Source organism: Rhinoraja longicauda, chromosome 17 (genome assembly GCF_053455715.1).
Source record: "Rhinoraja longicauda isolate Sanriku21f chromosome 17, sRhiLon1.1, whole genome shotgun sequence".
Taxonomy (NCBI): Eukaryota; Metazoa; Chordata; class Chondrichthyes; order Rajiformes; family Arhynchobatidae; genus Rhinoraja; species Rhinoraja longicauda.
In genome coordinates this window covers 8,551,246-8,574,102 of record NC_135969.1, presented here as the reverse complement: position 1 = coordinate 8,574,102, position 22,857 = coordinate 8,551,246, and the positions used below count along the sequence as shown (strand labels likewise).

Genomic DNA, 22,857 nt, shown 5'->3' with positions numbered 1-22,857 from the left:
CAGCACTAAAAGTTTCCAACGGTGATGGAAAGATTGGAGGACAGACTAGGTGCTGAGAGCTCTCTTATACCTGCAATAAGGAGGCATTTAAACATTGCCTGAGCAATTACAAACACCTGTGAACCCGTGTGTCCCAAACATTATGGTGCCCTGAAATAGAGGGACTATGTATAAACACAGCTGTAATTTCTACATGGTGAAACCAAAATGTATAAAAATGGCCTTTATTGAAATCTGACAATGCTCACTTTAACCACATGTGATTTTTTCTATTACAAATCTCAAATTGTGGAGTACAGAGGCAAATAAATAAATGGTGGGTCTTTGTTCCAAACATTATGGAGGGCACTATAAGTAGCTCAAAATTGGGCAGACATGAGGCCCATCCTATCCTTCTCTTCTTTCTCCAAAAGAGCAGCAATTTTTTCATCCTCCATTTGTAAAATCAGATATAGCTCAATAATCTAGGTATTTAACTTGGTCATTAAGACGATTGTTGACTTTCAAAGAGGAAGGCCAAGGATCCACAAACCTGTTTTCACTGACGAGTCGGTGAAGGGGAGAGTCAACAACATCAGGTTCCGGGGCTGCATATCTCTGAAGATTTGTCCTGGACCCGGCACATTGATGGAATCATAAAGAATGCCCATCAATGTTTCTACTTCCTCAGAGAAATTAGAAGATTCGCAATGTTGACAAATACTCCTGAACTTCTACAGGTGAACAGTAGAGAGCATATTGACTGGTTGCCACACAGCCTGGTTCAGCAACTCGAATGCCCAGGAATGCAGGGGATAACAAAAAGTGGTGGGCACTGCCAAGTCCATCGCGAGTACTGATCTCCATGTCTTCAAAGGGGTCAATAGGAGGTGCTGCCTCAAAAAGGCAGCCAGCATCATCAAGGACCCACACCATCCTGGCAACGCTCTTATTTCACTCCTGCCATCAGGAAGAAGATATAGGAGTCTGAAAATCGTGACTTCCAAGTTCAGGAATAGCTTCTTCCCAACAACTAACAGGCTATTAAACACGACAAACATCTACTAAACTACAAACTGCTTTAGTTGCAATAGGGACTTCTGTTTTGTTTTTGCACTAATATTCTCTTTTTCTATTTATTGTACTTTTTTTGCTTGTTCATTATATTATCTATTGAGTACTGTGTTTACCAACCTGTTATGCTGCTGCAAGTAAGAATTTAATTGTCCGGTTTGGTACATTTGGCCATTAAACATTCTTGACTCTCTCTCTCGACTCATCCTTTATGTATGCAATGATTTGACCTTTCTACAATTGGGTTATCTTGGAGGTCCGAAAATGGTTTCAAGTACCCAATGATGATGTGGCAGTTTGAACCCAAGCTATGTCCAGGGTTAAGATCTGAGCTGGTTAGATGCTGATCAAGCTAGATGAAGAACAAATCAATGAGGATTGTACAAATAAATATCAGGAAGTAAACCATGCATTCATAGAAAAGTGCCAATGTCCAAGCAATATGCTGTACACAGGACAAAATAGTCCCAAAATCTGCCGATCGTAACAAAGCTCAGAATCTCTGACATGTTCACTAATAGTGGAGTACAATTAGATAGTTAATGGGAGGAAGAAGCCATCTTCAAAACTGACAAAACTCAACCACTCAAAATGAAGACTTCCATGTCATCTTAGTTTGGGTTTTGCCAACAACCATTTCTGATCTTTTTCATTTATATGGTGGCTGTATTGTGGTTGCCAGCTGACTGGTTGTTAGCAAAACCCAACACCAAGATTCAAATGATGCAAGAATAAAGGTTGTTGTTAACACCAAGGCTGAGAGTCTCTGAGAATGGCACCTGGAAGCTGAAGTAAAATTAGATGAGGGACTGGAAAGAGGCTTAGGGATGGGAGAGGGTGAGTGAAGAAACTTTCCAAAGACTGCAATTAGTGATTGCATAGAACATAAAGTACAAACTTTTTTTAAAAAGCAACACGAATAATTTATGCGGTCCCTTGAACCTACTCTGTTGTTTGATAAAGTCTTTGGCCATAAAACCAATTTACAATGGAATCAAAATGTCTTGATTTGGTCACTGATCAAAAGTCCATCTTACCCTCTGAACATATTCAGGAATTCAGTCTCCACAACTTTTGGGAGCAAGGAGTTGTAAATATTCATTACTCTTTGAGAAAATTAATTCTTACTTATCTTAAATGGGCAACACTTAGACTGATTTTATACTTTTTGGTTCTCGACTCTGGTGAGGGATGATTTTTAAGTACTCTGCACTTAATTATTCAGTGCAGCATAGTAGTCCCAGCTAACATCAACAACTATAAATTACCTTCCCTCCATCATAATAACTTTCATTTTCCTAGCACCTTTAACCTAATGTAATTTCCCAACCCGGTTCATAAATATGATATCAAACAAAAATTAAGATGAAATGAGATATTGAGATTTGTGACCAAAAATGTTAAAGGGGCAGAGCAAGAGGGAGATTATGCCACTTGCTCTGGCAAAATCAATCCCATCATGGTGGAGTTATTAAATCAGGGATCCTTAATTGACTTGGATCGGAGGAATGCAGGCATCTTGTGCTCTTGTTTAGTTGTCGGTCTGAGTGAGAATACATAGATCGAGATGAGTCAGGGAGTGAGGTATCCAAAAAGCAGTTTACAAATTCCAAAACCAAAATGTTGCGAAGGAAGATTCACAGCATGAAGGTGACTTTATGTAAGTCACGTATAAACAGCCAAAAATCTAATCAGCACAACTTTTACCTGAACATCAAGCTGATAAGGAGAGGTCGGCCTAGAGAATGTTGGAACAGTCAATCCTAGAGGTAGCAAAGAATATGGACAAGGACCAGCAGCACGTTAGTGGAGGCAGGAGTAGTAGTTATCGGTGGAGAAAGAAGATTGAACAGCCCTTCTAGAACGTTGAAAGAGGAGCAAATGTTGTGGATGACAGCCTGACTAATACAGAGACATGTGGGATGAAGGGCAATCCTAACCAGGTTTTGGGAAGTAACAAAGGCAATAAAGCAAGGGATGTTGGTGGCAAGGACAAAAATACCACAAATGCAAGAAACTAGGTTTAGGACCTTGTCAGCTACAGAGAATAGGAAATCTGTCAACCAGGAAAAAGACATATTGGACTTGCTAGTTTGAAAGATTGCATCATTCCAAAAGGAGCAATGGAGATGGAGAAATTAAAATAGAATAAAGCCATTGGAGCAAGCAGTGCACAAGGAAGCATCTATATAGTCTTTTATGAGATGATCGGCTACCAATTAATATTTGTTACCAGTCTAACCTTTGAAATGGGGAAAGAGGAGGTGAGGCACAAAAGGTAAGATTTTGAAGTTGGATCAGCAACACAGGACTGAAAGGCCTTTGTGAGAGTTAGAATATGGATACCAAAGTTTTGAATGAGATAGTTGAGATTCAAAAGTGGTTTTGAATCACTTTTATCAATGTTGATAAAACTTTTTAGTTCTGAACAAGAGCAGAAAGAAACACCGATATAGTTTTGCACCAATGCGCTTGAAAAAGAGGCAGCTTAAGTAGGTCTGAGAAATGGAAAATAGTTGCACATCCTTATCTATTAACTTAAATAAGACAGCGTGGAAAATGAATCCAATTCACAATTGCTAATTTTGAAAACAATCTAAGATCAATTTCCACCCCGCCCCCCCAATTCCAATTCTGAGGCAGAACAAATGGAAAAATCCTGCATGCAAAACATATAACCTCAATGTGAAAATCATAAATACTTGTCTGAAGTATTCCGTTCTTAAGAAAATATATATTCTTAGGAGAATATAAACCTAACCAAATATACTGACCCTTAAATCTTGGCTAGGATTTATTACCCAGCTGTATTTAATTTTCCTTCACAATTGTGCCAACACAAGTCGGCGTTCAACTTAATATTTACCAGATGTTTCAAAATGTTTCCAAGCTATATAACATACTGGCAAAATAGAAATGCAATTCAACTTTTGCTAGACACCACATCAAGCTGTATATAACACTTTTAGTTTCCAGTTAAGTCTCCAGATGGAACATCTTTGATTTACAAAAAATGAAATCAAATTCAAACTAATATTGTATTCAAAATACATACAATTATTAAAATACAATTATACTGTATGTAATTCCATGGTTCGAGATTTTGTTTCAAGTAATGTTATCCATTTTTCTAAACATAGGTTCATACGTCATAGGATCAGAAGTGGGCCCTTTGGCCCATCGAGTCTACTCCACCATTCAATTATGGCTGATCTATCTTTCCCTCTCAGCCCCATTCTTCTGCCGTCTTCCCATAACCCGTGATATCCTTACTAATGATTATCTGTCAATCTCCACCTTAAAAATACCCAATGACTTGGCCTCCACGGCAGTCTGTGGCAATGGATTCGACAGATTCACTACCCTCTAAGTAAAGAAATTCCTCATCACTGTACTTCCTCAAAGAATTCCAACAGATTTGTCAGACAAGATCTCCCCTTCACGTAACCATGCAGTCTTGGGCTTATTATAATCATAATCAATACATATTTTCAATCTTAACAGCTTGCATTGCTATAGAACCTTGAAGGAAGAAAGAAAGATCACAAAATGACCTGCACAGACTGAAATTATACAAAAATTAATGAAAAGATGAAGTAGTCAATACTTGGAAGAGTCAAAGAAGTGTGCTTTAAGTATAGTTTAAAGGAAGGAGGTGCATATGAAAAATTGTGAAAAGTGGCAGAATGGTTGAAGGAGGAAGCTCGAAAGAACCCAGACAAGAATATTGAAGGTTTGGTGTCAATAGTGGGATAAAAGGAGCAGATTCAGCAAAAGTTCCAGAGCCATTTGGAAGGATCATGGAGCTATGAAAGATTACATAAACGTTTCACATTTTCTCTGACCATCTGTATACTAAGACTCTCGTTTGTTTGTTCCTGAACTACAGCCAAAACGGTACACGATAGCGCAACAATTTTAGGCCCATCTTACTCACCGTCGTCCCTTTGGTGCTAATGGAAGAAGTTTAATTGAAATCGGTGATATATTTTTTAAGTTATTCACATTTTAAAGTTTAAATCGCCTGGGGAGGGAGGAGGGAGGGAAGGAGGGAGTGGGGGAGGAAGAAGGATAAGGGGGGTTGAGGGGGATGGAGTGGGGGGGAGGGGAAGGAGGGAGGGAGGGGGGGAAGAGGAGGGAGAAGGGGAGAAGGGAGGGGAAGGAGGGAGGGGGAAGGGAGGGGAGAGGAGGGAGGGGAGAAGTGAGGGGGAGGAGGGAGGGGAGGGAGGAGGGAGAAGGGGGGTAGAAGGGAGGGGGAGAGGGGAGGGGGAGGAGAGGGTGCTGCACCAATGCAGGAGAGGTTTGGACCCAACTTGATCTAGTATATAATTATAAAGAGGAAAAAATAGGAAAAAGACCACATTTACTTATTAAGCAGTTCATTCTATGTGGGTAATGAATTTCAAATTTCTAGCATCTGCTGCAGAATGCACTTTTGGGGGTTTGGGTAGTGAAAAGGAGGAAAGTCAGATATGCCTTAGTGGGGGGAAGATAAGATCCTCATAGCGTAGTTGCCTGTATATTGGCGATCTGGCTGGGCTGGAAGTCAAGACAGAGGTTTATTGTTGGAAGGAATTCAAAAAATTGTTTCATGGCTGAAGATATAATGAGCATTTTTTGCTCCATCAAAGAGACTAGAATCTGACAATACCAGAGGTCAACATTTTTTGGGTCTTGCAGCATCGAGGAATGGATGGGAAATCTGCAGAGACAACATTTGTTATGACAATAGACAATAGGTGCAGGAGTAGGCCATTCGGCCCTTCGAGCCAGCACCACCATTCAATGTGATCATGGCTGATCATTCTCAATCAGTACCCTGTTCCTGCCTTCTCCCCATACCCCCTGACTCCCCTATCCTTAAGAGTTCTATCTAGCTCTCTCTTGAATGCATTCAGAGAATTGGCCTCCACTGCCTTCTGAGGCAGTGAATTCCACATATTTACAACTCTCTGACTGAAAAAGTTTTTCTTCATCTCCGTTCTAAATGGCCTACCCCTTATTCTTAAACTGTGGCCCCTGGTTCTGGACTCCCCCAACAATGGGAACATGTTTCCTGCCTCTAACGTGTCCAACCCCTTAATAATCTTATGTTTCGATAAGATCCCCTCTCATCCTTCTAAATTCAAGTGTATTCAAGCCGAGCCACTCCAGTCTTTCAACATATGACAGTCCCGCCATTCCGGGAATTAACCAAGTAAACCTACGCTGCACGCCCTCAATAGCAAGAATATCCTTCCTCAAATTTGGAGACCAAAACTGCACACAGTATTCCAGGTGCGGTCTCACTAGGGCCCTGTACAACTGCAGAAAGACCTCTTTGCTCCTATACTCAACTCCTCTTGTTATGAAGGCCAACATTCCATTGGGTTTCTTCACTGCCTGCTGTACCTGCATGCTTCCTTTCAGTGACTGATGCACTAGGACACCCAGATCTCGTTGTACATCCCCTTTTCCTAACTTGACACCATTCAGATAATAATCTGCCTTCTTATTCTTACCACCAAAGTGGATAAACTCACACTTATCCACATTAAACTGCATCTGCCATGCATCCGCCCATTCACACAACCTGTCCAAGTCACCCTGCAACCTCATAGCATCTTCCTCACAGCTCACACTATCACCCAGCTTTGTATCATCTGAAAATTTGCTAATGGTACTTTTAATCCCTTCATCCACGTCATTAATGTATATTGTAAATAGCTGTGGTCCCAGCACCGAGCCTTGCGGTACCCCACTAGTCACTGCCTGCCATTCTGAAAGGGACCCATTTATCCCCACTCTTTGCTTTCTGTCTGTCAATCAATTTTCTATCCATGTCAGTACCCTGCCCCCAATACCATGTGCTCTAATTTTGCCCACTAATCTCCTATGTGGGACCTTGTTGAAGGCTTTCTGAAAGTCGAGGTACACTACATCCACTGGCTCTCCTCTGTCAATTTTCCTAGTTACATCCTCAAAAAATTCCAGAAGATTAGTCAAGCATGATTTCCCCTTCGTAAATCCATGCTGACTCGGAACGATCTGTTACTGCTATCCAAATGCTCCGCAATTTCGTCTTTTATAATTGACTCCAGCATCTTCCCCACCACTGATGTCAGACTAACTGGTCTATAATTTCCCGTTTTCTCTCTCCCTCCTTTCTTAAAAAGTGGGATAACATTAGCTACCCTCCAAACCACAGGAACTGATCCTGAATCTATAGAACATTGGAAAATGATCACCAATGTGTCCACAATTTCTGGAGCCACCTCCTTAAGTACCCTGGGTTGCAGACCATCAGGCCCTGGGTATTTATCAGCCTTCAGTCCCATCAGTCTACCCAACACCATTTCTTGCCTAATGTGAATCTCCTTCAGTTCCTCCGTCACCCTAGGAGCTCTGGCCACTAGAACATTTGGGAGATTGTTTGCATCTTCCTTAGTGAAGACAGATCCAAAGTACCGGTTCAACTCGTCCGCCATTTCCTTGTTCCCCATAATAAATTCCCCTGCTTCTGACTTCAAGGGACCCACATTTGCTTCGATTATTTTTTTCTCTTCACATACCTAAAAAAGCTTTTACTATCCTCCTTTATATTAATGGCTAGCTTACCCTCGTACCTCATCTTTTCTCCCCGTATTGCCTTTGTTAGTTATCTTCTGTTGCTCTTTAAAAGAGTCCCAATCCTCTGGCTTCCCACTCTTCTTTGCTTTAATATACTTCTTCTCTTTTATTTTTATGCTGTCCTTGACTTCCCTTGTCAGCCACGGGTGCCTCTTACTCCCCTTGGAATCTTTCCTCCTCTTTGGGATAAATTGATCCTGCAACTTCTGCATTATTCCCAGGAATACCTGCCATTGCTGTTCCACCGTCTTCCCTGCTAGGGCCTCCTTCCAGTCAAATCTGGCTAGCTCCTGCCTCATGCCTCTGTAATCCCCTTTGCTATACTGTAATACTGACACTTCCGATTCTCCCTTCTCCCTCTCCATTTGTAGAGTAAAACAACATATTGTGATCACTGCATCCTAATAGCTCTTTTACCCCAAGTCCCCTTATCAGATCAGGTTCATTACACAACACTAAATCAGAAATTGCCTTCTCCCTGGTAGGCTCCAGTACAAGCTGTTCTAAGAATCCATCTCGGAGGCAGTCCACAAACTCTCTTTCCTGGGGTCCATTACCAACCTGATTTTCCCAGTCTACCTGCATGTTGAAATCTCCCATAACCACCGTAGCATTACATTTGCGACATGCTCTTGATTCAACTTGCACCCTATGTCCAGGCTACTGTTTGGGGGCCTGTTGATAACTCCCATTAGGGTCTTTTTACCCTTACAATTCCTCATTTCTATCCATACTGATTCTACATCTCCTGATTCTATGTCACCCCTTGCAAGGGAGTGAATATCATTTCTTACCAACAGAGCGACCCCACCCCCTCTGCCCACCTGTCTGTCTTTTCTATACATTGTGTACACCCTGAATATTCAGTTCCCAGCCCTGGTCCTCTTGTAGCCATGTCTCTGTGATTCCCACAACATCATTCTTGCCAATGTCTAACTGAGCCTCAAGCTCATCCACTTTATTTTTCATACTTCGCGCATTTAAATACAACACATTAACTTTGGTATTCACCTCCCCTCTCACACTGATCACCATTGGCCCTGACCTTACTCTCTTATCCCATCTAGAACTTCCCTTCCCATTTATTCGAGAGTCCTTTGTTATTTCTCCTGTATTCGCTTCCCCTTTAACTCCATCTTCATATTCCCAATTTGTCAACCCCTCCCCCGCACTACTTAGTTTAAAGCCACACGTGTAGCACTAGCAAACATGCCTGCCAGAATGTTGGTCCCCCTGCTGTTAAGGTGCAACCCGTCCATTTTGTACAGGTTACCCCTACCCCAGAAGAGATCCCAGTGGTCTAGAAATCTAAATCCCTGCTCCCTGCACCAGCCCCTCAGCCATACATTCATATCCCCGATCTCTCTGTTCCTGCCCTCACCAGCACGAGGTACAGGTAACAGTCCAGAGATAACCACCCTCGACGTCCTACTTCTCAGTCTTCTTCTTAACTCTCTAAACTCACATTGCAGTATCTCCTTCCTCTTCCTCCCGACACCGTTCGTGTCCATGTGCACAACTACTTCCGGTTGATCGCCTTCCCTCGCTAGGATGTTCTGAAGCCGGTCCATGATGTCTTGAACCCTGGCACCAGTGAAGCAACAGACCATCCTCAAGTCCCGCCTGCCACCACAGAATCTACTGTCCATACCTCGGACAATGGAGTCACCCACTACTATGGCTCTTCCTGACTTCAGTCTCCCCGGTCGAGTCTCCTTGCCTGGATTAGAACCGCCAACCTGTCTCACAAACATCCAGTTCCAGGGAATGGGGACACTCAGATAGTCCTAGAGCTGAGCAGTGGTAGTGGAAATTATGCTTAAGATGTCACTGTGAAAACACCAAGGATTTGGACGATGAAGATGGAGTTTCAAAACTGAATGGGAGAGATATTTTAAGTATTTGTTGTAGGATTGTTGTGGTTCAGGAATGTGGTTGTTCTCAGAGCTACAAGAATCGTGGAACACAAAGGAATAGGTCCTTGCAACTGAAAGCAAAAAGAAATGCTTCTAGGGGGTCTGAGGAGAAAGTTTATGCAGTTAATGAATCTAAGGCCTTTGAAGAGAACTACTCCAAAGAAGGTATCAGAGAAACTAGGAGCAAAGGGAATACTCAGATACTATTGAAGAGGACAACTGGCAGCTATCCCTGGAATCTGAGAGCAGAGGGAGAATATTTTGGCTTGAAACAAAAGAGCAAAAGTTGGAGGAAGTTTTGTTTAACTGTAGTTATTTGGTTGGACAATGTTTTGACTTATGCAAAATTATCAGATTTAGATAACAAGGAGACCTTCAAACCGTCAACATATTTCACAGACGTTATCCCTGTGACAAAAGAATAGAATGCCCTTCTTCAGACTGAAACCCGAAACGTCACCCATTTCTTCTCTCCAGAGATGCTGCCTGTCCCGCTGAGTTACTCCAGCATTTTGTGTCTAACTTCCATTTAAAACAGCATCTGCAGTTCTTTCCAACAGGCTCAAACTGTCATTCTAAGGTTTGGAAGATGTCAACATGCCTACATGAAACAAAATTAGGAATTCAAGCCTATATTTGAATGTGGGAAGGAAGATTCCTGGCAATAACTATCTCCAAGGATGTGTTTAAGCACCTCTTAACATTCAATAGCATTCAACTGCCAATGTATCCACCATCATGGATATACCTAATTGGACCAGCCACACAAAGACATGGAACAGAAGATAGATACAAAATGTTGGAGTAACTCAGCAGGTTAGGCAGCATTTCCAGGGAAAGGAATAGGTGGTGTTTTAGGTCGGAACCCTTCCTCCGACTCAAAACGTCACCTATTCCATTTCTCCAGAGAGCTGCCTGACCTGCTGAGTTACTCCAGTATTTTGTGTCTATCATCGGTATAAACCAGCATCTGCAGTTCTTTCCTGCAGCCAAGGACATGGACTACATCAGCAGGTCAGAGGCAAGAGGTTTTGCTATGAATTTCTCTCTTCCGACTCTCCAAAAGATATTCCACCACTTATAAAGAGATATGTCAGGAATGTGATGGATCAGTCTCCAACTGGCTGGATGTGAACCTCCTCTCGGGCATATAACTAGCACGATACCCACTAACTTGTGTACTCATTCCTTGGACACAACAGTGAATGTGGGTCATTCCAGAGGACTAGCTGTATCCAGAACCTACCGTTTCCTTCATCACTCCCTATTGGATGTAATTAAATAAAGCCTCTCCTTCCCTTTTGGAACAGAAAATAGATACAAAATGTTGGAGCGCTCACAAGAGATTTCCGAGATAAGAAGCTCAATGGCCAACAACCACATAACAAGGTGGAGGGTATGGGTATGAGCATTTGAAGCCAAATTTCCAGCACAATGGCATGCATGCAGAGTAAATGGGTTTTTTGAAGTACAAAAGGGGGTACGTAACTGCACTTTTGGAGTCAGTGCCAAACTGACTCATGCTAAACTGGTGTGAGTGTAAACATAACGGTAGCTGATGTTTTTAGACAGAATGAAATGTAAAATGACTATTACTGAATGTCTGAAGAAGGGTCTCGACCCGAAACGTCACCCATTCCTTTTCTCCTGAGATGCTGCCTGACCTGCTGAGTTACTCCAGCATTTTGTGAATAAATACCTTCGATTTGTACCAGCATCTGCAGTTATTTTCTTATATTACTGAATGTGGAAGTGAAAGAGTGTATTTGAAGAGTTAATTGATAAAGATGGGAATAAAACTGTGCAGTTAGTATAAACAGGTCTTCATTTTTAATTTATCTTGTAACAGTCTTACCTGGATATAAATTTGCTCAAATTATAAATGTCGCTTAATTCCAAAATGATGTTCAGATCGGTAACAGTAGTCATGACATCCTTTTCTGTCTGAAAGTGAAAGTTTTATTTGTCAGCGTCTCCATTTTCACCAAAATGCAGTATTAATTGAGCTATGGACCTATGTGCAAATTTTATCCGAAGAGAACTTTAATTCAAAACTAGACGGGTGTGGAACCAAATCTCTCCTGTTGGCCCGGCAACCCTCCGTGCAAACCTCTACTGCGGGCCCGGCAACCCTCCCCTAACTGACGACACTCACCCACTCCACCCCCCCCCCCTCAACCCCCCTTAAAACTCCCCTGGGGCCGGGGGAGGAAGAGGAAAGGGGAGAGGGAGCCACTCGCCCCGGCCTCGGGCAGCCATCGCTGCAGCCAGCAGCAGGAGAGCTCTCCTCACCTCCCCCCCCCCATTGGCCGCCACTTCTGTCACTCAGGCGGGTCCCGCCCCCGGTGGCCATCTTGGGCACCCCCCTCATTGTTCAGTATTGGACTCACTGTATTTGGAATCCATTATCCATTCTAATGTGGACAATAAAATTCATCCATTGAAATGGTCTTATTTATTGGATGGAAACAACAAAAATTTGAAACTTCACAAATACTGAGTCACGCATGGAAAACAGTTTTGAAATTAATTTTTCACATGCGATTATCCACAGCAGTAAGTTACAAAAATACATCAAAATGACTTTAGGCTTATAACCTTTACCATAATGACATTTTTTATTGAAAATGAAAAAATATATACAATGTAGATAAAATCAATGCGAAGCTTGCACTATGGCAATCAGTTTGTTAAGCTGTATATTAAGGAGAAAAGAAAATGTAAAACAGAAGGCAAAACCAGCCTGGACTTCTTAGTTACAATACATATCACAACATAATGCAACCAATTTAACCTATCCCAGCCATTATTAGAAAGAAACAGTAAATTGTAAGGAAGTTAAAAAGAAACAAAGAGACTAATTGGATGACTAAAACTATGTCAGATATCATTGAATATGGGAGACATAAAAGTTAGTCTACTAAAATTGAAGTTGCACAATTTTTACTTTTAAATAGTGAGAAAAGATAGAGGTGTGGAAATTCAATAGAACTAATATGCAAATAAATTAGGCAAATGTACTTTGGAAAAGCATCCAGAAAAAAATCATAGATTAGTTTGTGCTCACAAAATAAAAATTAGTGCACAGGTACAAAGCATAATCAAAAAAGCAAATGGATTTTGGCCTTCATGTCAAATCGGCGAAAGAGCAAGAAGTAACATCTAAGCATTCCAAGACTTTGCACCTAACTTCCACTAAGACCTCTTAGATGCATCTTAAAATTTTTAAATCAGTCTTGCTGCCAAACTTTTCTTCCTTCCCCAACTTCATCTGCCCTTTTGCATTATTATCTCACTACCTCTCTCTGCACTGGAGTCCATTTTGTTTCTCCCTATAAATATCTGTTCAACTTCTACTGGAACGGCGAGGAAGGGCGAGGAAGGGGGAGGGGGAGACTAAGCAAAGGATTAAATCCAGACTAAGACATGGAATAAATTGAGGATTGATCTCGAGATGGCAAAAAAAAGAGAAATAACACAACATTGCAATTGGTTGATCCATGAGGGTTAGGATTTTCCTCACTCTGTAGGCTGTGGAATTGGTGCTAATCAACTATGAGCAAGGTACAGAAAATAGCTAAAATAAAAGAACCTTTGTGCAAATCAACGTTACACGAGGATAGCAATGCAGATCATGCACCATAATTGCAACAAACAAAAAATGGAGATCTGCAAGATTCCAAGTAACACTATCTGAAGTAAAATCTACGCTATAGAGAGCAGGATAGAATATTATTGGAACTATGTAAGTGATCATCATCCCAAAGGTGTTGGTCATTCAAAGGATTTATTTGAGCAGTCGAGATCCAATGGATGCGACTGAGAGTTAGAAGGATTAGGCAATGTTAGAGGTGGTGGAGCTGCCCCAATCCTATTCAGTTGGCATGAGGCATCTCAAAATTTATGATTTCTGCACTGCTGTCTGAACAACATGCAATTTGCAATTAGGTTGCACAAATCAGAGTTACATCCATCTTTCAAAGACAGGAGCTAGAAAAACAGATTTTGAACCATGGGGCAATGCCACTGAGGTGAAGAACATTAATTCATTGCCATGAGCTTCTGATAAAGTGAACCAGGACAAGGATCCTGATGAGTAGCATAACAAGGGGCTGGAGTTTAGGCCTAAAACACAAAATAAAATGAGGGAGAGAGCTCAAATTAAGGAGAAATAAATAGGACAGCTTAGAAAGGTTAACGATATAGAGAATGTGACAGGCAGAGACATTATGTTTTATGGGTGTAATGCATCAATTAGGATCAAATCCAGGAAAAAAACAATTACAAATAATTTATAGCACTTTTTCTGCTGCAACCATACTTGTTTATATAATAATAATAATGATTTAGTTGAATTTTTTTAATTTATTCTAATCAAAATTAATTAAGTATTTGTATATTGACTAAGATTGCTTTCAAGAGAGAGCTAGATAGAGCTCTTAAAGATAGCGGAGTCAGGGGGTATGGGGAGAAGGCAGGAACGGGGTACTGATTGAGAATGATCAGCCATGATCAAATTGAATGGTGGTGCTGGCTCAAAGGGCTGAATGGCCTATTCCTGCACCTATTGTCTATTAGACACTAAATATTTAAGTCCTCAATGTTTCAAAAGGATAAACAAAACGTAACAAGAAAGGTGAGAAAACACAAGAGCAGCAGCAAGGAATGATGTTGGGTTGGAAAATGTGGAAGCTTGGATGTAAAATTAATACACATAAGAGATAAATGATAACACACTGGCGGTGGGGTGTTCGGCCCCTGTACAATTTGCACCTTGCTGGGCAGAATACAGTAATGAAGTACAAAATACTTCTCACAAAAGCAATGTGATATGCAAATAAATTAGGCAAATATAATTTGGAAAGGTTTTGAGAACAAATTCATAGAATTCACCTGAGGACATTTCCTAGCCCTCTATAACTAAGCAGAGAACAGGCAACTTCAGATCCTATTTTGTGTAACATGACATCGGTCATTACCAATTTCACTGTATCAAGAATTCAAGGAAAGAGTGATAACAGTAAAGTTATGGAAAGCATTAGTTTCAAAGAGGCTTATTGGAACTGGCACATTATTGTTACATGTACCAAGTGAAAAGTCATGTTTGCATGCTATCCAGTCAAACCATCGTAAGCCTGAACACAATCAGGTCACAAGCAAATACAACAGGTAGTGCTAAGAGAAAAATACCAACATGCAGAATATAGTATGACGGCATTACAGTTTCAGAAAAACCTATGCAGATAAGCAAAAAGTGCAAAGGCCACAATGAGTTAGGTTGAGAGATTGTGACTACACTCTTAGCTTATGAGAGAACCATTCAATAGTCTGCTTATCAGTAGGAAACCTATTCCTGAATCTGATGGTATTCAATGTATTTTGTCTTCTGCCTGACAGGAGAGAGAAGAACACATGACTGGGTTGTAAATGGTCCTTAATTACATTGACTGCTTTCCTGCAGCAACTGCAGTGTAGATGAAGTCGATGGGGTGAGGGAGGCCAATTTGTGTAATGGACTGGGCCACATGCACAACTCTCTGTAATTTCTTGCAGTCTTGGACTCATTATAAAGAGTTAGTCCATGAAAGTGAGAACGTTTAGAAACTGGTGAAAGAATGGTTAAAACTTTACAATGAAAAAAGCAAAAGGAGAATAATGAACAACATGTTGAACACAAGTACGGAGCCAAGAAAATTTGGGTCCTCTAAAGGCAAAACACTAAAGAAATCATAGAATCAGGAAGTGTTTCAGACTGTAACCTATTAAATTATGGCTGTCCACAGAAACATAATAAACAAAATAACATTGTATGGAATTAATAAATGTGAAAAACTTAAGTACAAGTTTCCTCCATTTTCAAGTATGGTTTTTGAATTTTCATTATGATGCATTTGACTTTTCAACATATACTGTATATCACAATACTTTTTCAGCAATAATGAATAATCCTTAATGTTAACAAAAACAGCCTCAAGTCCACTGAGATATTAATTGCTGTGATAGTGTGATGGGGTGGGGTGGTGGAAGGCAGGAATGAGGGGTAGTAGACATAAAGTGAAATTCAGAATCGGCAAGGAAAAATAGTGAGGAGAAAAGGGTCAATGAGGGGGAAGAGTAATGGGATAGTTTGGATAAATTAAGCTGCCAAGAATTTGGCGGAAAGAGTAGGAGGAGAGACAGTGAGGGGGGGGGGTGGGAGGAGGATAGAGAGAAGAGGCATGGGGAAGAGATTGGGCCTGGGAAGAGTATAGTGCTGTCAACACTCGAGGGTGGGGGTGGAGATGGGGAAAGAAACAGGACTAAACAAAAGCAAGGGGGGAAGATGAGAAAAATAGACATCTTTTGTGTTTCACTTGGTGAATACCTTGAAAGAGTACATAGTCCTAGATATATTTTTTATCTTCTCATTTAATTTCAGATAGCTAAATTAATGTATTTTCTTTAACTGTTTGCATTCTTCAACAGAGATATGTTCTTGACACAATCTAAATTTTATTTTTTTACAAAGAAAGAAATGGCAAATGCTTTTCAATTTAGACACAAGGAATCAATCTGAAGAAGGGTCCCGACCTGAAACACCACCTATCTTCAAAGATGCTGCCTGACCCGCTTACTCCAGCACTGTGTGTCTCGCCTTTTGGATTTATTAATTTTCACTTATAAAATGTTATCCTGAAATGTAACCACTTCAAAAATTGAGAGGATAACTATAATTTTGAGAAAAAAAAACAAGCCAAATTAAAGTTGATAACCACCAAAATCCCTTATACATCATCTAACAATTTCTACAAAATGCAGAAAAATGTAATCCTCAAAACAATAAATCTACCATTAATTTAATAACAATATTTGAATCAGTACAATACCATAACCCTAATCATATTAATCATTAAGAACCACACTGGCTGGTTCCGAACATCACAGGTTCCACTAAAATTTTACAATTACCAATGGTCAGCAAAAGTAAATGGTGCCATCTGCTGGAGATTATTAGTCATGTAGTCAAAGAGCATGGAACAAGCTCTTTGGCACAACTTGCCCATGCTGACCAACATGCTCCGTCTATGCACGTCCCACCTGCCTGCTTTTGGTTCATATCCCTCAAAACCTATCCTAACAATGTACCTTTCTAAATGTTTCTTACGCATTGCGATAGTGCCTGCCTCAACTACCTCTTCCAACAGCTCGTTCCATACATCCACCAGCCTTTGAGTAAAAACGTTACCCCTCAGGTTCCTATTAAATCTTTCCTTCCTCATCTTTAACCTATGTCCTCTGGTTCTCGATTCACCTACTCTGGTCAAAAGACTTTATGTATTTATCCGATCTATTCCTCTCATGATTTTGTACACCACTCAGGCGACCCCTCATCTTCCTGCACACCAACTCAACCTCTCTGTATGGCTCTGGCCCTCAAGTCCTGGCAACATCCTCGTAAATCTTCTCTGCACCCATTCCAACTTGACAAGATCTTTCCTACAACACGGTGACCAAAACTGAACACAATACTCTAAATGTGGCCTCACCAATTGCAACATGACCTCCGAACTTCCATACTCAATCCTCTGACTGATGAAGGCCAATGTGCCAAAATACTTTTTGACCACCCTATCTACCTGTGATGCCACTTTCAAGGAACTATCTACCTGCACTCCTAGATCCCTCTGCTTCACAACACTCCCCAGAATCCTACATTTACTGGGTAGACCTGTGTTAAAACTTCCCAAAATGGAACACCTCATATTTCTCTGCATTAAATTCAATCAACCATTCTCAGCCCACCTGTCCAACCAATCAAGATGGAGATTAAGGAAAATGTAGAATAGATCATTGTTAGCTGGGAGAAGGTAACAACAAAGCAAACAGATAAAATGTAGTCAGAGACAGTAAGACTGGGCGGAGGACTGCGAAGGGGGAGGGATGGAGAGAGAGAGAGAGAGAGAGAGAGAGAGAAAGCAAGGGTTACTTGATGTTAGAGAAGTCAATGTTTATATGGCTGGGGTGTAAGCTGCCCAAGCGAAATATGAGGTGCTGTTCCTCCAATTAGCGCTGGGCCTCACTCTGACAATGGGGGAGGTCCAGGACGGAAAGGTCAGTGTGGGAATGGGAGGGGGCGTTAAAGTGTTTCCAACCGGGAGATCAGGTAGGTTTAGGCAGAGTGAATGGAGGTGATCAGCGAAACGATCGCCGAGCCTGCGCTTGGTCTCGCCGTTATATAGGAGTCTACATCTGGAACAGTGAATACAGTAGATGAGGTTGGAGGAGGTGCAAGTGAATGTCTGTCACACCTGAAAAGACTGTTGGGGTCCTTAGTCTGTCGAGGGGGGAGGTATAGGGACAGGTGTTGCATATCCTACGGTTGCAGTGGAAAGTACCTGTGGAGAGGGTGGTTTGGGTGGGAAGGGACAAGTTGACCAGGCAGTTGGGGAGGGAATGGTCTCTGCGGAAAGTGGAAACGGGTGGAGATGGGAAGATGTGGCTAGTGATGGGATCCAGTTGGAGGTGGTGAAAATGTCAGAGGATTATGTGCTGATGGGGTGGGTGGAAGGGGAGGACAATGGGGACTGTCCCTGTTACGACTGGGGGGGAGGGGGAGCAAGAGCGGAGCTGGGGGATATCGAGGAGACCCTAGTGAGGGCCTCATCTATGATGGTAGAGAGGAACCCCTGTTCCCTAAAGAATGAGGACATCTCCGATGTCCTGCTATGGAACACCTCATCTTGGGTGCAGATGCAGCGTAGACGGAGGAATTGGGAGTAGGGGATAGAGTCTTTATAGGAAGCAGGGTGGGGAGAAGTGCAGTCTAGATAGCTGTGGGAGTCAGTGAGTTTATGATAGATGTCAGTTGATAGTCTCTCTCTGTGATGGAGACTGTGAGATCAAGAAAAGGTAGGGAGATGTCAGAGATAGTCCAAGTGAATTTGAGTGCAGGATGGAAATTAGTAGTGAAAGTAATAAAGTCAGTGAGTTCTACATGGGTGCAGGAGGCAGCACCGATGCAGTCGTCAATGTAGCGGAGGTAGAGTTCTTGGATAGGGCCAGTGTACATCTGGAACAGTGATTGTTCAACGTACCCTACAAAGAGGCAGGTATGTCTGGGGTCCATGCGAATGCCCATCGCTACGCCTTGCATATGGAGGAAGTGGGAGGAGTCGAAGGAGAAGTTGTTGAGGGTAAGGACCAGCTCTGCTAGGCGGAAGAGAGTGTTGGTAGCGGGAAATTGGCAGGTTCTGTGGTCGGGGATACTGAGGGAGGTTGTGCTAAGGCAGAGCTAAATGTTATCAATATACATTTGTAACCCAATCTTATATTTTCCAATGAAATCACCTTGAGGAAAAAAGTAGACAAGAACTTAAAAAGTGCCACATATGGATCTTCAGCCATTCTTCAAAATCGTGTTGGAAGAGAAGCTATTGCAAGTAATTCTTTATCTGTGCCCAGCTGGACAAGAATGAAAGCCCAAAGCAGATTCAACATGGATGTCAAACTGAGGTTTTTTTTTGCAAAATAGTAGATAGCAGTTTTTCCACCATTTCATAATATTAGCATAATGAAAATAAATATAATTGCAATCACCCATTGTTATACATGTCTCTTTTATTGACAAACTTGTAACATTTTTTATAATTTACATACCTGCACCTCAGTTAATTCAAATTCAAGCTCAAAATGCAGTGAATGGCTGCAGCCTGACAATCTGCACTGCTTTGTTTTCTTGTTACCTGCAAATTAATTCAGCATGGTGAATAGGCATTGGTAGAAAATCCAAATAAAGCAGTTAAATGTAGACACAGGGAACTGCAGATCTGGTTTATAAAATAGACACATCTCTTCCAGCATTCTCTACCATGCAACAATAAGTTTGAAAGGTCCCAACTCAAAATGTCATCTGTCCATTTGCTCCAGAGTTGTTGCCTGATCCTCTGAGTTACTCCAGCACTTTGTGTCCTTTTCCATAGTTGAGTTGAAATTAAATTCTGTTCTGATCCAGTGAAACTGTTTTCTTATGCACCTCTCCACGCAAAGGGAAAATCAAGCCAATTTCACACAAAACAAATCCGCAGATCGGAAGCTTTCATCTCTTCAATCCTAGCTGGTATAAAAATGAGTTCCAGGGGATCAAGAATTACAGTGTAATCAGATTACCTTAATAATGAACCAGGCTGTCTACCTACATTTTTCAGAGATTCTCCACAAAATATGAGAGCAGTGTGCAGAACACTGGCACAATTTGGAGAGCTGCTGCCTCACATCTCCAGTAATCTGGATTCAATCCTAATATCTGATGTTGTTAGTGCGGTTAGCATGTTCTCTCTTAAAGGCTTGAAGAACAGATTCCATCCCAAAACATTGTCCATCAAGTTCCTCCAAAGATGCTACCTGACTTGCTGCGTTCCCCCAGCAGTTTTTTCTTTGGTCAAGAATTGGAAACCTTTTGTCAACTCAAGATTTTGTAAACTTGGCCCACCCATGTCATTTTTCTCTGTGTGTAAAGTTTTACCTACTGCCTGCTTGATTTCATACTTCTTCTCAAACCTGTGGGGCACCTGCTGACTGGAATATACCCATATATAAACATTGGTCAAAAAGCTTACCTTCACTGACTGTCGTTACGGTATGTTGATTGAAGCCAATGCCAGTTAACTGGGTTAGCAATGCAATTTGAGATTCAGTCTGTTCAATTTGTGCTTCCAGATCAGTAGTTGATAATTTCCATGGTTCAGGATTTTGCACACCAAACATTTCTTTTTGCAAATGTCTAAATGTAAAAGATAATTACAGTGTTGGCATGTCAACCCATTTGCTAACTCATCACACCAAGATCCATGCAAGCAGCAATAGTGTTTCATAGCTTCGTGGGATATATGGGGCAGGAGCAGGCAAGAGGGGCTGGTTCGATTAGGCAACTTCCTTGTCATGGGAAAGCTGGGCCATAGGATCCATTTCCATGCTGTAAAGCTCTGAGGCTCATTGATATGGTCTACAGAAGCAGCATAACTGTTGAAAACAGTCTAAAATCAAGATGATACTAGGAACATGTTTAAATGCAGTTATGATGGTGATGAGTAAATAATATTATTAAATTAAACGGTAACGTAACTGTTATTCATTACCGTCTGAAAGGTTAAGGGTCATTAACTGACCAGCTGGGTTTTTGCTATTAGTATCAAAAAACATGATATGCTTTAGAACATCAAAACCAAAAAAATATTGAAGTACAAGGCATGCCATTTTAAAGAGAGTGGAAATGTGGTATTAGAGAAGAGATGGTAGGAAAGTAATGGTGAAGTATGTACAGTTATGCAGGTGTTAGAGGAGTGAGAGGGAAGAGTGCAGAAAGAAGAGGGAAAATTGGAAGGGATATGGAGGTACTTTTGTGTTTAAACTAGATGACCAGAAAGTTACCATTGTGTTTTAATTATACCTCTATTTACAAAAATGTTTTTCATTGCAAAGTTATTGATTATATAGTGTAATCAATGAAATAAACTAACATTTCATCTACTTAATGTACAGTACTTTGATTCAAACAAAGAAATTATTTTTTGCAGTTTATAAAATAAAACACACTTATGAAAATACTGAGTATATCAAGCAGCATCAGTGAATAAGGAATCAGAATTAACATTTTAGGTCAATTCCTTTCATCAGAACGGTCAAAATGGTGGGATAAGAACAGGATGAAACAATGGGTCTACCAGGACATTCATTTTGTGGATTGGAGAGAAGGTAGAAATGACTGTGCATGAATGAGACTTGAACCTATGATGGGAAGATCGCCAACGCAAATGAGATCATTGATTGGGAGACAATGGACTGGTGTTCTGTGATAGGGTCTTGGTCCAAAGGAAGGTGTGAGATATCCAGAGCTAGAGTTTAGTACACCAAACAACGCCAGCATTATAGACACAAAAAGCTGGAGTAACTCAGTGGATCAGACATCTCTGGAGAAAAGGAAGAGGTGACGTTTCGGGTCTCGACCCGAAATGTCACCTATTCCTTTTCTCCAGAGATGCTGTCTGACCCGATGAGTTATTCCAGCTTTTTGTATGTATCTTCAGTTTAAACCAGCATCTGCAGTTCCTTCCTACACACAACACCAGCATTATCATTGGAAGCAAGATTGAAAATGATTTGGTCCTAAAGAAGCAGAGTGCTTTAAGTTTAGAGGTGTGGTGGGTTAGAATAAATGTGGAATGCTTAAATTGAGATTGTCAATATCAGGCCAGTAAAATACACTGATAAATAGATCAAAGGAGTGTGATGCCAGAGGGAGAAAGGTGCCCAGATGAAGAGCATAAATTCTCAAGATGAATGAAAGGGTCTTCTGTCTGGGATGAAGACTCCAACTGAAAGATACAGGTACACAGGTGAAAGAAGATGAAGAACTAAATATCATGTTCGGCTTGGAATTAATTGAAGTGGAGATATTAAGCATTGAAGCTGAGACTTGTGCTGAAAATGATTACTGAGGATCAGAGAGCGTAATATCAGAACTGTTAGTGAAACACACCAGAGGGAAATACTAGAGGTCAAAGGAAAGTGAATCAAAATAAATAAGCTGAGTTATTACAATTCTGGAGTTTGCAGTTCATCTTCTTCTACTTACATGGTTTTCAGAAACTCTTGAGAATAAATCTGAGTCTCTTTGGCCTTTTGCTCCAATATTTTAATTTCTTCCTGGAGGCATTCAATCTCATCTTCATAAGCTTGATACAATGTTTCACCCATGTTTTACTAAATAAAAGGAAGCAAAATATCCAGAGATAGTCATATTTCTTTGGTAAGATTGAACTGTAGAACAAAAATAAGATATGCAGTTGTCCACCTTTGTTCAGTAGTGGTATTCTCGCGGACCAATTCAGAATACAATAGGTTCAAATCTCATTCCAGAGACCTGAGCACATAAACGAGGCACTCATTTCAATGGAATACCAAAGAAGTACCAGTTGACAAGAGGCATTAACCAACAGATAACATTTTAAACTGACACTTCCAATTTGTCTTTCAGGTAAAATAAATTCTTTCATATTATATCAGAAGGAGAATCCTTCATATTGTGGTCAATATTTATCCACAGTGCATTTTGGAAATAGAACTCAGAGGGTATTGGTGGAGGGCTACACAGTTATGTGTAGCAGAGTGCGTAGTGGAAGGCTAGAGATTGCATAGAGCAGGGGGGCTGAGCTGAGCAAGCCGCTGTGCTGATGGTTATTGAAGAGGAAGTGCTGTTGCCAATTCGTACCGATTGCGCTACCAGCTGCATCACTAAAACCCC

General features: G+C 41.1%; 1 protein-coding gene across 2 annotated transcripts in view; it reads right to left on the bottom strand.

Annotated features, from left to right (window-relative positions):
* cenpp (centromere protein P) overlaps positions 1-22,857 on the bottom strand; it is a 211,202-nt gene that overhangs the window by 184,609 nt on the left and 3,736 nt on the right. For both annotated transcript variants that reach the window (XM_078414026.1, XM_078414027.1), the window contains exons 2-5: positions 22,189-22,316; positions 20,174-20,337; positions 19,215-19,300; positions 11,434-11,522 (exon numbers count right to left, since the gene is read on the bottom strand). In XM_078414026.1, the coding sequence (XP_078270152.1) occupies positions 11,434-11,522; positions 19,215-19,300; positions 20,174-20,337; positions 22,189-22,310 (461 nt within the window). In that variant the 5' untranslated portion in view covers positions 22,311-22,316. The remainder of the gene's footprint in view (positions 1-11,433; positions 11,523-19,214; positions 19,301-20,173; positions 20,338-22,188; positions 22,317-22,857) is intronic.